The sequence below is a fragment of the Castor canadensis genome, chromosome 4 (assembly GCF_047511655.1).
Source record: "Castor canadensis chromosome 4, mCasCan1.hap1v2, whole genome shotgun sequence".
Classification (NCBI taxonomy): domain Eukaryota; kingdom Metazoa; phylum Chordata; class Mammalia; order Rodentia; family Castoridae; genus Castor; species Castor canadensis.
Window position 1 is genome coordinate 103401431 of NC_133389.1, and position 17003 is coordinate 103418433.

Sequence of the window (17003 nt, forward strand, 5' to 3'; positions counted from 1 at the left end):
ATTAAGGCATTATCTCTAAAACAATACAGGTAACACCTGATACCTGTAAAACACTCAAATCAGCATATATTTGTGTATGCATGTATGTGTGTAGTTATTCAATGAATCATAATATCTATTCCTCTACAAAGATAAGATTATCAAAAATCAAAAGAAAACCTGAATTCTTTTCTTTAAAAAACACATTTCACTGAAATCTACTAAGGTAACAACTATGTAAAAAATACAGGATAGGGATACAGGAAATGAAGCTGTAGTAAGAAGTTAGGAGGTTTGAAAATCCCAAAGTCATCTGGATGTATCTTAAGCAGGTATACAGAAATTACTTCATCTGTACACAGAATAACTAACTGCACATTACAGACAAAAATATGTAAATTATACCTCAGCTAATTTTTTTTTTTTTTGCCTTTTTTGGGGCAGTACTGGGTTTTGAATTCAGGGCCTCATGCTTGCAAGGCAATCACTATATCTCTTACTGAGTCACATCCCCAGCACTTTTTGCTTTACTTATTTTCAGATAGGGTTTTCTTTTGCCTAGGGTCTGCTTTGGGAGACTGTTTTCCTCCTACCTCTGTCTCTCACTTAGTTAGAATTACAAACAGGTAAAATCACACCTGCCTTGTTCTTTGTGATAAGATCTTACTAATTTTTGCCTGGATTGGCCTCGAACCACAATCCTCCTACTTCTACCTCCCGAGAAGCTGGGATTACAGGCATAAGCCACAGTGGTACCTAGTTCTCTGTGTACATTTGTGTGTGTGCACACACCTTTTGAGATAGGGTCTCACTATGGTTATGTAGGGCAGTCCGGCCTGAAACTTATGATCCTCCTGCCTCAGCCTCTAGAGTGCTAGGATCACAAGGGTGTGCCATTACACATTGCACTCAGTTAAAATTTTGTTGAAATACTTTTCTTCAAGATGAAAGTATAGTCTTATAAAGGGTTATCAAAAACATTTAGCTTCAATTTAACAAATAAATGTAGTTGAGGTCAAGCTAGATAAAGCCTATGTAGAAATATCAAGCCCTTTCCCTTCTAGATTATAAGCTTCTTAAGGGATGGCTATTATTAAATATTTACTTAGTATGTGAAATACAACATGTATTTAATATTAAACATTTAATATAAAAACAGTCAACCAACTAAGAATATAGGGGAATTTCCTTAACCTGATAAAGGGTATCTACAAAAAAGCCCTAAAGGTTTTATATAATGGTGAAAGACTGAATGTTTACTGCTTAAGATCAGAAAAAAACCAAAAAATGTCTGTTCCCACTACTTCTGCTCAGCATTTTTCTGATGATTCATACCAGGGCAATAAGGCAAGAAAAACAAATTAAAAACATACAGATTGGAAAAGAAGTAAAATCTTGTCTATTTAAAATGACATGATGTTTATTCCAATGAATAAACTAAAAACCTATTAGAACTAATAAACAAGTTCAGCCATATACATACATCAATTGCATTTCTATAAATCAGCAATCAACTTTAAGCAAAAGTGAATTAAGAAAATAATTCCACATACAACATCATCAAAAGGAGTAAGATATTTAGGAATAAATTTAACAAAAGGAATGCAAAACTTATATTCTGAAGATAACATTTAACTAAATTGAAATCAATCACATTTAAGAAAGCATGAGCAAAAGTTAAGATTTAAATATCCAAAGACTTGGAAAGGATGAACATAAGCAGTAGCATTAGACATTATATGAAACAAATGTTATCAATATCAACTGACAACCATAACAATAACAACAGCATCCCTTATTTCATGTTAAATTTTGACAGCTTGGAAAGCTTCACTTCCACATGATTGCTCTTATGAACTTGTACAGATAACCCCCTAAGAAGGGAAAGAGTTAATGTTCCTAAGTGCTAAGAAAAAATTCAAGTTAAAAAAATAACTATTTCTTTGGTTCTTTGCAAGATAAAAGGCCTTGAGATTAAGGAAAATACATACTAACCTGTGAAAGGCACTCTGTGTGTATTAAGTTGTTACTCTTTGATTTACGATTACTCATTTCGACAAATTCAAATCCTTAAAAAGAAAATTAGGATGACATAATAAACACTACTGGCCTTAGGAAAGATTATTTAAGAGCTTAGATTTCTAGACTCAAAAATTAGTAGGTTTTCAAATGTGGAAATTATTTAAAATTTAAAAATGCAAAATTCCCAATGGGTCCCCTTTGTACAAAATCAGGCTTCTGTCAAATAAGCCACATTTTATGTCTCATCACATTTTATAACCTTCTTGCAACTACTCCTCCCTGTCCCTTAAATTCCCTAAATTCCTCTACTTTTCCTTCTTTTCTCATTGCACACAGTGTTTCTCCTATCCATCCATCCAATAGAATCATCCCTATAGAAAACCTTCAATTTCTTTCTCCACTTAATATATACAAACAATCTACAGACTACGTTAAATGCTTCTTTTGTAAATACCCATGAGTGTGCTCATTTTTTTATCCATAATCAAATTATACTAAAGAAACACTTATCTCTTATCCATCAATTGAGTATACCTTTATATTCCAAGTATTGCAGCATATGCCCAAAACAAAATTAGCAATGAGGTGATGACAAGAACGAAAGAAAAAAAAAAAAAAACAATGAAAAAAACCATTTTTTTATTTTTTGTAAAATTCTCCTTCAGAATCCCTTTGGCTAAAAGATCTAATTTTGTTAGCACTGATTTCCAACTAGACTACTTTAACAGTCAACTAGTAATAGCTTAAGGACTATTTACTTACCAGGAACTGTTACAAAGGCTTTGTACATCTAACTCTCAAAATAAGCCTAAGAAGTACTATCATAATCTCCATTTTAGAAGATATAGAAGAGTTAAGTAACTTGTCCAAAATCTATTGGACAAGTTACTTCACTTTTATCAAACAGCATAAAAGTAGAAAATCTGGGACTTGAATGCAATCAAGCCATATGCTTCTTAAAAAAAATGTACCCGGTCTCCTCTAAAACCTCCAGAGGTACAAAGCCTTGATTTTAGCCCAGTGAAAGCTGTTCTGGAACTTAACACCTCTAGGACTTGCCTGTCCATGCAATCAGATCAGGTTTGTCAATCTCAGTCTCCAACAGATGCTAAAGCACCTCTCAATTTAGGATCCAGCCCCTCTCAGCTAAGGGCTGACTTTAGTCCTACATAGACAGGGATTAGCTAGGAGGCATGCCCATCAGTGTATCTGTTATAGAAGTTTTAGGGTAATTAATGAACCAATAAAGAAATGGGAAAGTGAACTAAACAGAACTTTCTCAAAAGAAGAAATTCAAATGGCCAAAAAACACATGAAAAAATGCACACCATCTCTAGCCATAAAGGAAATGCAAATCAAAACCACACTAAGATTCCATCTTACCCGTTAGAATAGCCATCATCAGAAACACCACAACCAACAGGTGTTGGTGAGGATGTGGGGAAAAAGGAACCCTTATACAGTGCTGGTAGGAACTAGTATAACCACTCTGAAAAAAAATTTGGAGGCTTCTTAAAAATCTAAACATAGATCTGCCATATCATCCAGCAATACCACTCTTGGGGATATACCCAAAGGAATGCAACACAGGTTACTCCAAATGCACTTGCACACCCATGTTTATTGCAGCACTATTCACAATAGCCAAGTTATGGAAACAGCCAAGATGCCCAACTATCGATGACTGGATTAAGAAAATGTGGTATTTACTCTTGGGGATATACCCAAAAGAATGTGACACAGGTTACTCCAGAGGCACCTGCACATCCATGTTTATTGCAGCACTATTCACAATAGCCAAGTTATGGAAACAGCCAAGATGCCCCACTACTGATGAATGGATCAAGAAAATGTATCTATACACAATGGAATTTTATGCAGTCATGAAGAAGAACGAAATGTTACATTCGCTGGTAAGTGGATGGAATTGGAGAACATCATTCTGAGTGAGGTTAGCCTGGCCCAAAAGACCAAAAATCGTATGTTCTCCCTCATATGTGGACATTAGATCAAGGGCAAACACAACAAGGGGATTGAACTTTGATCACAAGATAAAAGCGAGAGCACACAAGGGAGATATGAGGATAGGTAAGAAACCTAAAAAGTTAGTTAGCATTTATTGCCCTCAACACAGAGAAACTAAAGCAACTGAGGCCAATAGGAGAAGGAGACCAGGAACTGGAGAAAAGGTTAGTTTGGGAAGAATTAACTTAGAATGTAACACATATGTACAGGAAAGCAATGTGAGTAAACTCCCTGTATAGCTATCCTTATCTCAACTAGGAAGAACCCTTGGTCTTTCCTATTATTGCTTATACTCTCTCTTCAACAAAATTAGAGACAAGGGCAAAATAGTTTCTGCCTGGTAGTGAGGGGGGAGGGGCGAGGGAAAGGGAGGGGGCGGGGGAAGGGGGGAGAAATGACCCAAACATTATATGTACATATGAATAAAAGAAAAAAAAAAGAAGTTTTAGGGCAAGAGCTCTCGATCTGAGAATTCCAAAAGACTAGACATAGCTACCTGTCCTAATATGGCAACTGAAGAGACAGGTGGTGGTAAAGAGCAGAGAAAGGAGAATTTATTCAATGTGGCCACTGATTCAAGGGGTTCAGAGATCCCAAGTCTGTCCTCAGGGTACTGACAAGAGCTTCCAGATTATATAGGAAAAGGCTGGAGTGAGGGGGACAAGAAGCAGTCACAACTAATTACTCTTGGTAAAACTGCGGTCGAGATGATACTATCTCAGGATCAATAAGGTAGGATGGTGTCATGATAACCTCTGCTTGGGTATGTTGTGTGTGTGTGTGTGTGTGTGTGTGTGTGTGTGTGTGTGTGTTCAACCTTGTCCCAAGATGTTTATCCATCATTCCTGTCTCTCCCTAAATTCAAATTGACTACTGTAGAGAATGACTCAGAGCAAAGGAGACAGATGCAAAATAGAAGAAGAGATGCTGAAGCTTTACCATGCTTTTAGTTAACTTGTAGGCCCAAGGGAAGAGTAAGTATTTTTAGGGAAAAAAAAGTTTCTAATTACCTATTAAACACACAGACTATGCTTGTCAACTTCAGTCCCACAGCAGATCCTGGTGCAGCCTTAAATCTTTGCCCCAGAGCAGGACTGCCCAACCAGGGTACTAGATGAAGACAGGCCTGTAGTTATTCCCACAGGCAGCTAACCCAACTTAAGTCCCACAGCAAATCCTGAAACAGCATTGAAAAAAAGCTCTAGCTTATCTTAGTGTAGCTTGAGAGCAGGCTTACTCATCTAGGGACCTGCTGCAAGACATGCATGTCCATGACCACAGAGACAGGCCTAAGACCTTGGTCTTAGCAGCAAACACAGAAGCAGCCCTGTGACTCAGTTCTAATTGCATTCAGCCATGGACTGAGGTGTAAAGACTGCCTAGATAGACCACGTAGTCTATCCAGGGACCAGAAAACATCCATGTCCACTAGAGATCTTGGAAACAGGCCCACCAACCAAGGACTTTTCTGTGAACTGAGGAACAGACAAATGACCTGGCTTCTACCCATCTGACCATGATCCCAGAAAACTGACCTCAGACCAGGAACCTCAGAAGGAAAAAAACCTTAATCTGCCAGAATCAATCCATGAAGACTAGAAGAGCTTGCTCATTTAAACATTCAGACACCAATACAAACTAACAAGGACAGCCTGGAGTCAGAAAAACAGGACACACTGAAGGAAACTCACAAAGCTCCAGGCACTGACCCAAAAGAAATAGAGATGCACAAATTGTCTGAAAAGGAATTCAAGTCATTTTTTTAAAAAGCTCACTGGGGTAGGGAGTGTAGCCCAGAGGAAGCATGTATGCTTAGCACATAGAAGGTGCTGATTTCATTCCCTAGAAGAGACAACTCAAATAAATTAGAACAAAACAAGAAGTTAATAAAGAAATAGAACCAAACATTAATCCTGTAGTGAAGAGCACAGTGACAGAATGAAAAATTCAAGAGTTTAAATGGCAGACTAGATCATGCAGATTATTAAAGAATTAGTGAACTTGAAGGTAGATCATTTAAAATGAGCCAACTAGAAGAACAAAAAGAAAAACAAAAAAGAGAAAAGAAAGCACAAGGGAGCTATGGGACAACATCAAGCATATGAATACAGTCACCTCTCACTTAACACTAGAGATACTTTCTGAGAAATGTATTGTTAGACAATTTCCTTATGAACATAATAAAATGTTATCCACACTGTACACACTGTCCCACAGCAAGTTCTGAAATAGCACTGAAAAGAAGCTCTAGCCCCTCTATACCTTAGCTGGTATAGCCTACTATACACTTAGGCTATATAGTATAGTTTATTTGTTCCTACACTACAAACCTGTAAAGAATGATCCTGTACTATAAAAAATTCAACACAATAGTATTTGTGTATATAAACAGAAAAGGTACAGTAAAAATACTAAAGGATGGGCAACTTTCAGCTCCATTATTAGCTCATAGAATCACATATGCAGTCTATCACTGACTGAAATGCTATTACACAGTAGATTATACAAATTTGGGGAAATTCTGAAAAGAAAGATTGGGGAAAAAAGAGATGGAAAGCTTATTTTTAAAGGGATGATATCTGAAAACTTCCCAAATTGTGGCAAGGATAGGAAAGTCCAGTTTCATGAAGATCAAATGACCCTAAGTCAGAGCAAACAAAAGAAATAAACACAAATATATATTATAATCAAATAGTCAAAAGTCAAGGAGATAATTTTGAAACCAGCAAAAGATAAGAGACTCATCACATACAAGAGAACTCCCATAAGGCTATCTATGGTCTTCTCAACAGGAACCTTGAAAGTCATGAGAGAGTGAGATAACATTTAAAGCACTAAGAGAAAAAAGAAATAAGCTATAATTTATAATTTACAGTATAAGCTACTTTATCTGGCAAAGCTATCCTATAGAAATGAAGTAGTGAAAAAGACATTCCCAGGCATATACAGGTTGAGGGAATTTATGACCACTAAATCTGCCTCGGAAGGAATGGGAATGTTATATCTTTGAAACAAAGGATGCTAATTAAAACCAAGAAAGCTTATGAAAGTAAAAAAACCTCAATGGTAAAGATAAATACAAAGCCAAATTCAAAATATCTTAATATCAATCTAACTTTTTTATAAAGGTTAAAATAAAAAACTGCTAACAAAACCTGTAATATTCTGTTTAGGGATATACAACATAAAATAAGTAAATTATGACATCAAAAACATAAAAGGTAAAGATCTATAAAAGGTGGCTAGGGTAGGGAATCAGAAATCTTAAGCTCTGTGACACCAGAAACCAGCTTGATGTGAGAGCTTCACTTGGGTAATTCTGGTTGCTTGTAGCCAAAATAATAACTGTCATCACATTAGATGCAGACAAAATTTAAAGACTAACCCTTGAATCAGCCTTTAACTGCACCTAACAGCCACGAAAATCATACATGGCACAGCCAGCAAGGTGTGCCTGGCCCTGGGAAAAGGCCTGGCCATTTCTCTTTTTTTTAAAACAACAAGCAGAACAGAGCATCAATCTGTTGTATGGCAAAGCTATCAAAACTGACAGAGGGCAGCATTCAAAACTGAACTGCCCCACTTAGCTGCGGGAGGAGCTGACCAAAGAGAGCTCCAGCTAAAGGGCAATGCAGCTGCTGCCTGGTGAAAACAACAACTCCGACCACTCTGCACAAGCTGGTAGTCTTACCTCACCTCACAATTCCAACAAATCTTGAGGACAGAGGGACCAAATACTACTCACAAGCCAGTCACCTGGTGAGACCACATCAGAGCTTCTGCTTGTACACCAATACCAGGATTGGACACCCAAGAATAACTCCAGAACTTCTACATAAAGATTGAACTTTTTGTGGTTGCTATACCCAGTGTTATTTATTGTGTTTCTTTCTTCCCCCTGTATTATTAACTTCATCATCACTATTCTCTTATCCATATTCTTAGCTTTTCACTTTCCCTCCTTCTCCTGTGCTACTTCTCATCTACTCTTCCCTATTTTCAACTCCACCTCCTATACTCCCCCAACCTGTCACCACACTACTCCTCCCTCCTACACACTCATCACCTGCTGACTAGCCTAAGTATACAAACTGTATACAACCCCAGCCCCCTGCAATCCCTGACACAAGCATCCTCCACTATAATAACAGAAATACACCCAAACACACACACAAGCCACAAAACCCTACAGCCCCCATAGCTCTTCCTCCACCCACCTGCCTCTTTTCCTGCCCCACCTTTTTAGTCCCAGCTTTACCAATTCCCTAAAATCTTTAACTAGTCTAATAACCATTACCCACCCCCCAACTCCCACTGTTTATAGATATTATCATCAAGGGGTTTTCTATATAATACATAAACAACTGGTCTGGCATTGAACCTGTGAATTTGTTATTGCTAAATTACACCTCCAGGCCAGGGACAGAAAGAGCACATCAACCTAGCTAACCACCAAGTCAGTCACAACACAAAAATTAAACCAGGGAAAGAAAATAGGCAATCAAAGCCACAAACTAGCTTATCAAGAATATAGTTGCACAGCACCAAGTGAAGCAAGAGGAAGAAGAAGGAGGGATGGAAACCACTCTCCCCAAAAAAAAATCCAATACAGGATTCAGTGAGAAATGAAAAAAATGGATATCCAGTTCCTGACTTTAACAAAACAATGAAAAATGTCACTAAGGACCCAGTGACACACACAGAAAAACCCTCAAAGAAATCGGAAGATATCACTGAGAAATTCATGGAGAAGATACTAGATATGGTTAACCAGAATGTACAAGATGTACTCAAGAAATTTCAAGATAAAAAATAAAGAACATGAACATGAGAACACACAGAAACAAGTAAATGAATTCAGAGAGGACTTCAACAAACACCAAAATGAAACACAGGACACTATAAAAAGACATATGAATTAAAGATGATAACACAAACTATAAAAGAGGAGCTGAACAAATATATGGAAAACCTCAGAAAAAAGAATCAAACAGAAATCCTAGAAATAAAAAGTCCTTTCAGTTCAACAAAAAATCACAGTAGAAGGCTACTCTAGCAGACTAGAACAAGTGGAGGACAGAGTCTCAGAGCTCAAAGATAAAACAGAAATTTTTTAAAAATAGAAGAAATTTTAGTCAAATGACACAAAAGCTGTGAAAGGAATATGCAAGAACTCAGCAACTTAATCAAAAGACCAAACTTGAGAATCATGGGCATTGAAGAAGGAGAAAAGGTACAAGACAAAGGGATATGTAATATACTCAATAAAATAATAATGGAAAAACTCCCAAATCTCAAGAAAGTTTTGCCCATTCAGGTACAAGAAGTTTCCGGGACACCAAATAGACTTGACCAAAATAGAACCTCCAAACGGCATACTGAAGGCTATAAGAGAGAAAAGACAAACAACATATAAAGGTAAATCCATCAAAATGACAGCAGATTTCTCAAAATAAACCTTAAAAGCAAGAAGGGCATGGTGTGAGGTATTTTGGGGAATGAATGAAAATAACTTCAGCCTTAAGATACTCTACCCAGCAAAACTATCATTCAAAATTGACGGAGCAATAAAAATCTTCCATGACAAACAGAAACTAAAACAATAATGACCACCAAGCCAATATTACACAAAGTTCTACAAGGAATTCTGCACATAGATGATGAAAGCAAATGAAACCACAAGAGGATGTAAAGTCCTCAAACCACAGGAGAAGAAAAGATAAGTAATCAGACAGCAGCACTACTTTGACTCCACACAATCAAATCCCTAAACAACAAAAACAACTAAATTGCAGGAATCACTAAATGCCTATCAACATTAACACTGAATGTCAATGGACTCAACTTCCCCCTCAAAAGACACCATTTGGCAAACTGAATTAAAAAAGCAGATCAACAGTCTGTTGTTTACAAGAGACTCATCTTATTGACAGAAATAAACACTAGCTTAGAGTGAAAGGCTGGAAGAAGATTTACCAAGCCAATGGCTCCCCAAAACTGGCAGGAGTAGTAATACTTTTATCAGACAAGGTAGACTTCAAACTTACATTGGCCAAATGAGATAAAGCAGGACACTTCATCCTAATAAAAGGGGCAATACATAAAAAGGAAATAACAATTATCAACATATATGCACCCAATGTCAGTGCACCCAATTTCATCAAACATACACTAAAGGACTTAAAAGCACATATAGCCTCTTAACACAGTGGTAGTGGGAGACTTTAATGCTCCTCTATCATCAATAGATAGGTCATTCAAAAAAAAAAAATCAACAAAGAAATCCTAGAACTAAATGATACCATAGAACAAATGGACCTAACTGATGTCTACAGAATAGTTCATCCAACAACAGCACAATATACATTCTTCTCAGCAGCCCATGGTACTTTCTCCAAAATAGATCATATCTTAGGGCACAAAACAAGCCTCAGCAAATACAAGAAAACAGAAGTAACCCCCTGCATTCTATCTGATCACAATGAATTAAAACTAGAACTCAACAACAAAAACAACAGTAGAAAATACACAAATAATTGGAAGCTGAAAACACATTGCTCAATGATCAGTGGGTCAGAGAATAAATAACAGATGAAGTCAAAAGGTTCCTGGAAGTAAATGAAAATGAAAACACCATCTAGCAGAAACTATGGAACTCAACAAAGGCAGTCCTAAGAGGAAAGTTTATAGCCATGAGTGCATATATTACAAGAACAAAAAGATCTCAAATGACATAATACTACATCTCAAATTCCTAGAAAAACAAGAACAAGCAAAACTCAAAACAAGCAGGAGAGAAATAATAAAAATAATGGCCAAAATTAATGAAACAGAGACCAAAAAAAAAAAAAAAAAAACCACACACACACACAAAACAAAAAAACCCCAAAAACCATATAAAGAATCAACAAAAGAAAAAGCTGTTTTTTTGAAAAAATAAAAAAGAATGACAAGCCCCTGCCAAATCTGACTAAAATGAGGTAAAGTCAGAAACAAAATTAGTAAATTAGTAAAGTCAGAAACAAAAGAGGGGAGAGAACAACAAACACCAAGGAAATTCAGGGAATCATCAGAGACTACTTTGAGACCATAAAATTGGAAAATCTTGAAGAAATGGACATATTTCTAGATACTTATGACCATCCAAACCTGGACCAAGAGGACATTAACCACCTAAACACATATATAACATGTAATGAAATTGAAGCAGTAATAAAGTCTCCCAAAAAAGAAAAGTTCAGGAACTGACAGATTTTCAGCTGAATTCTACCAGACTTCCAAAGAAAAACTAGTAACAATAATCCTTAAATTTTCCCACAAAACAGAAAGGGAAGGAACACTGCCTAACTCATTCTATGAAGCCAGCATTAGACTCATCCCAAAACCAGACAAGGACACATCTAAAAAGGAGAACTATAGGCCAATTTCCTAAATGAACATCAATGCAAAATCCTCAATAAAATGATGGCAAACCGAATCAAACAACAAATCAGAAAGATCATTCACCATGACCAAGTCAGCTTAATCCCAGGGATGCAGAGATAATTCAACATATGCAAATCAGAAATATAATATAGCACATTAAAAGAAGCAAAGATAAAAACCATTTGATCATCTCAATAAATGCAGAAAAAGCCTTTGATAAGATTCAACACCACTTCATGATAAAAGCTCTAAGAAAACTAAGAATAGAAGGAATGTACCTCAACATTTAAAGGCTATACATGACGAACCTATTGCCAACATCATACTTAATGGGAAAAACTGAAACCATTTCCCTAAAATCAGGAAGAGACAAGGATGCCCACTTTCCCCAGTCATATTCAACATAGTCCTGGAATACCTAGCAAGAGCAATAAGATAAGAAGAAGAAATAAAAGAAATACAAATAGGTAAAGATCAGTCAAAGTGTCTCTATTTGCAGATGACATGATCCTATACCTCAAAGACCCAAAAAACTCCACCCCAAAACTCCTAGATACCATAAATAGCTTCCACAATGTAGGATATAAAATCAACTTATAAAAATGAGTAGCCTTTCTATACAGTAACAATGAACGAATTGAGAAAGAATATAGGAAAACAATTCCATCTACAACTACCTCAAAAAAAAAATCAAATACCTAGGAATAAATTTAACAATGGATATAAATGACCTCTACAAGGAGAACTACAAACCACTGAAGAAAGAGATCAGGGAAGACTACAGAAGGTGGAAAGATCTCCCATGCTCATGGATTGGCAGAATCAACATAGTAAAAATGGTTACACTACCAAAAACAATCTACATGTTCAATGCAATTCCCATCAAATCACAATGACATTCATCACAGAGACTGAAACATCTACCCTAAAGTTGATTTGGAAATACAAAAGACCATGAATAGCCAAGGCAATATTCAGCAAAAAGAGCAATGCTGGAGGTATCATAATACCCAACTTCAAACTACACTATAGAGCCAAAGCAATAAAAATAGCATGGTACTGGCACAAAAAGATATGAAGATTAGTGGTACAGAACAGAGGACCTGGATATGAATCCACACAGCTATGCCCATCTTATTTTTGACAAAGGCACCAAAAACATACAATGGAGAAAAGATAGCCTCTTCAACAAATGTTGCTGAAAAAACTGGGTATCTGCCTGCAGAAAACTGAAATTAGATCCATGTTTGTCACCCTGTACAAGTATCAACTCAAAGTGGATTAAAGACCTTAATATCAGACCTGAAACCTTGAAGCTAGTCCAGGAAAGAGCAGGGAATAACAGGAAGCAAGAGGCATAGGCAAAGATTTCCTCAGTAGAACTCATGTGGTTTAGCAACTAAGAGAAAGGACCTATAATTGGGACTACATGAAATTAAAAAGCTTCTGCACAACAGAAATGGTCTCTGAATTGAAGAGGTCACCCACATATCAAAACTACACTAAGATTTCACCTTGCTCCTGTTAGAATAGCTAGCATCAAGACCACCACAAACAACAAATGTTGGTGAGGATGCAGGGAAAAAGGAACCCTCATACACTGCTGGTAAGAACGTAAGATAGTACAACCACTATGGAAAACAATATGGAGGCTTCTTAAAAATCTAAACATAGATCTGCCATATGATCCAACAATACCACTCCCAGGGATATACCTGAAGGAATGCAACTCAGGTTACTACAAATGCACCTGCACATCCATGTCTATTGCAGGACTATCTACAATAGTCAAGCTATGGAAACAGCCAAGATGCCCCTCTACCAACAAATGGATTAAGAAAATGTTGTATTTATACACAATGGAATTTTACTCAGCCACAAAGAAGAAAGAAATTTTATCATTCGCATGTAAATGGATAGAATTGGAGAACATCATCTTAAGTGAAGTTAGCCAGGCTCAGAAGGCCAACATTCACATGTTCTCCCTCATATGCGGATTATAGACCCAAAACAAAGGCAGTAATATTATTGGACATAGGTCACACAGTAAGGGGAGGACGTGCCTGGGAGGAATAGGGAAAGGAAAGGAAACCTAAAACTTGAATGTGGTTCATGTCCTTACTGTAGAGGAGCTAATATAGTAATAAACTGGCAGAGGCCACTATAGAAAGGGGACCAGGAAGTAGTGAAGAGGTCTAGTAGAGATGAATCAATGTGGGTTACAACACACAAGTACATGGAAGCAATACAAAGAATCTCTCTGTATAGCTATCTTTACCTGAACTAGCAAAAATGCTATGTCTTTTTTATTATCGCTTACATTTTCTCTTCAACAAAATTAGAGAACAAGAGGGTGAAACAGGTTCTGCCGGGAAGTGGGAGTGGGAAGCTTGAGAAGGGGGTATGGGAAGGGAGGCCAAACAATGTATACACATGTAAGCAAATGTAAAAACAATAAAAGGGAAAAAAAGAAACCCATAAAATGTGGAGAGGAGAAAAATGTAGAGTTTTCCTATGTGCTATAAGATAAGTTGTTATCAGCTTAGAACAGCCTGTTAAAACTAAGATGTTAGCCAGATGTGGTGGCTCATGTCTGCAATCCCAACACCTCAGAAAGAAGAGACAGGAGGATCAAGGGCTCAAGGTCAGCCTGGACAACATTAGGGAGACCCTATTTCAAAAACTGAATAAAAACAAAAGGAATGAGGGCATAGCTCAAGTGGTATAGTGTATGCCCAAACTCAAGGCCAGGTTCAATCCCAGTACCAGAAAACAAACAACCTATTAAGATGTTTTATGTAAACTTCAGGGAAAACACAAAGCAAAATCCCATAGTGGATGCACAAATGATAAAAGAATCAAAGCACACTGTCATAGAAAATCATGAGATCACAAAAAGAAGACAGTAAGAGAGGAAGGAAGGAATAAAACTTGTGTAGAACAAAACAAAAACAAAACAATTACAATTCTGATATCTTACCTGAAATACCCAGAGCCAGAAGTGTTTCAAATTTCAGATTTTGGATCAGAAATGCTCAACTTGTAATAAAATGATAACAATAAGTTCTGGCCAATAATTATTTTGAATGTAAATGAATTAAATTCTCCAGTCAAAAGACAGAGTTGGCTAAATGTTAAAAATAGCAAGGCCAAACTGTACATTGCCTATAAAAGATTCATTTCACCTTTAATGACACACATACAGTGAAAGTGAAGAAATGAAAGATATTCTATAACAAAAGAAAGCAGGGTAGCTAAACTTGTAGAAGACAAACAGACTTTAAATCATAAGTTGAAGGAAGAGACAAAAACTTACTATACAACAACAAAGAAGTTTATTCCTCAAGAGAATATAACTATAATTACATATGTATCCAATATTGGAACATCTAAATATATAAATGCTGAAAGATGTGAAGGGAGAGACAGATATTAATACAGTAAGAACAGGACTTTAATACACATTTTCAGCAATGGATAGAACATCCATACAGAAAATCAGTGAAGGAAACACTGACCTGAAACTACATTTTAGAGCAAATGGACACATATGTTCAGAACATTTCATCCAACAGAACCCAAATATATGTTTCTCTCAAGTGCAAACAAAATATTCTCCAGTATAAATCATGTTAAGCCACAAAACAGGTCTTTATAAATTTAAGAAGACTAAAATCATATCAAGACCATAATGGTATGAAATTAGAAATTTATAAAAGGAGATAATTCTCAAAACATGTGGGAATAGACAATATGCTTCTGAATACCCAATGAGCCAAGGAAAAATCAAAAGAAAGGTAAAAATTAATCTTGAGACAAAAATGAAAGCACAATATAGCAAACTTATGATACAACAAAAACAGTTCTAAGAGAGACATAGGACCAAATAAGAACATTACAAAAGAAGACTTCTAAAGTAAACAATCTAATATGTCACTTTAAAGAACTAGAAAAGAACAAATTAAGCAGAAAGTTAGAAGGAAAGAAATTACTAAGATAAAACAGAAATAAATGAGTTATAGACTACAAAAATATCAGAAAAGATCAACAAAGCTAAATTAAAAAAAAAAAAACAACCAAAACTGACATTTAACTAGACCAAGAAAAAAGGAAGATTCAAATAAATAAAATAAGAATAAAAGGAGACAACTATTATCTCAGAAATACAAAGGATCATGAGTTACCAACAAGTTGGATAATGTAAAAGACATGAATAAATTCTTAGAAACATACTACCTACTAAAATTGAATTATTAAGTGACAGAAAAATCCAATCAGACCAATAATAGCTAAGGGGACTGAATATGAAATCAATAATCAAAAATCTCACATCAAAGAAAGGCCCAGGACTTGACAGTTCTAAATTCTACCCAAGATTTAAAGAGCCAATACCAAACTTTCACAAATGCTTTCTAAAAAACTAAAGAGGAGCAGATTCTTCCAAACTCCTAATACCAAAAACCAAACAAGGATGCTACAAGAAAACTAAAAGCCAGTACTCTTGATAAACATAGATGCAAAAACCACAGCAAAATAGAAACAATCTGAACTCAATACCATAATCAAAAGATCAGTTACCCTAATCAAGTAGGATTTGTCCCTGGATGCAAAGATGGCTATATCCTATAAACAAAATGGACAAAAACTTAAGATTATCTTGATATTTTCAGAAAAGGCTTTTGGCAAATTCAATATCCTTTCATGATAAGAACTATCAAAAAATTAGGTATAGAAGTAATGTATTCCAACACAGTTAAGACCATATATGACAAGCTTAGTGCTAATAACATGCTCAAAGGTGAAAAGTTGAAAGTTGTCCTTCTAAGATCAGGACAAAGAAAAGGATGCTTACTTATCACTTCTATTGAACATAGTCCCAGCCAGAGGAATTAAAAAAGAAAAAGAAAAAAAAAATCATCTATCTTGGACAGGACAAAATTGAGTAGACTCTGTTTCTAGATGACATACATCATCTTATATAGAGAAATCCCTAAAGACTCTACCAAAAAAACCTACACAAACTGTTACAACCAAAAAGAAAGTAAGGTTGCAACATACAAAATTAACATACAAAAATCAATATTATACACTAATGATGAAAAAGAAATTAAAAAATAAATCTCATTTACAACAGCATCAAAAAATAAATTATTTAGGAATAAATGTAAACAGAAATGAAAGACCAGTACAGAAAAAAACTATAAAACACTGCTGATAGGAAATGAAGGCACAAATAAATGAAAAGAAATATCAAGTTAATGAACTGGAACAATCAATATTGTTAAAATATCCATACTACCTAAAGTAATCTAGAAATTCAATGCAAACATTAAAATTCCAATGACTTTTTCACGGAAATAGGAAAAAAAAATCTTAAGTTACATATGGCCCCATAAAAGATGTTGAAAAGCCAAAACAATCTTGAGCAAGAAGGAGGCATCACACTACCTGATTTCAAAAGCTATCACAAACAAAACAAAAACAGCATGGTACTATCACCAAAATATAGGCCAATGAAGCAGAATAGGGGGCCCAGAAATAATCTGATTATA

General features: G+C 35.8%; 1 protein-coding gene across 8 annotated transcripts in view; it reads right to left on the bottom strand.

Moving 5' to 3' along the window:
* The window catches only part of Orc4 (origin recognition complex subunit 4), an 81470-nt gene that overhangs the window by 41943 nt on the left and 22524 nt on the right, over window positions 1-17003 (bottom strand). For 5 of the 8 annotated variants that reach the window (XM_074070716.1, XM_074070715.1, XM_020167956.2 and 2 more), the window contains exon 2: window positions 1975-2048. The exons of 1 other annotated variant lie outside the window; for it this stretch is intronic. In XM_074070716.1, coding sequence (XP_073926817.1) covers window positions 1975-2031 — 57 coding nt within the window. In that variant the 5' untranslated portion in view covers window positions 2032-2048. Of the gene's footprint in view, window positions 1-1974; window positions 2049-3384; window positions 3491-17003 lie in introns of those variants that run through there. 2 more of the 8 variants (XM_074070712.1, XM_074070717.1) reach the window with 2 other exon arrangements.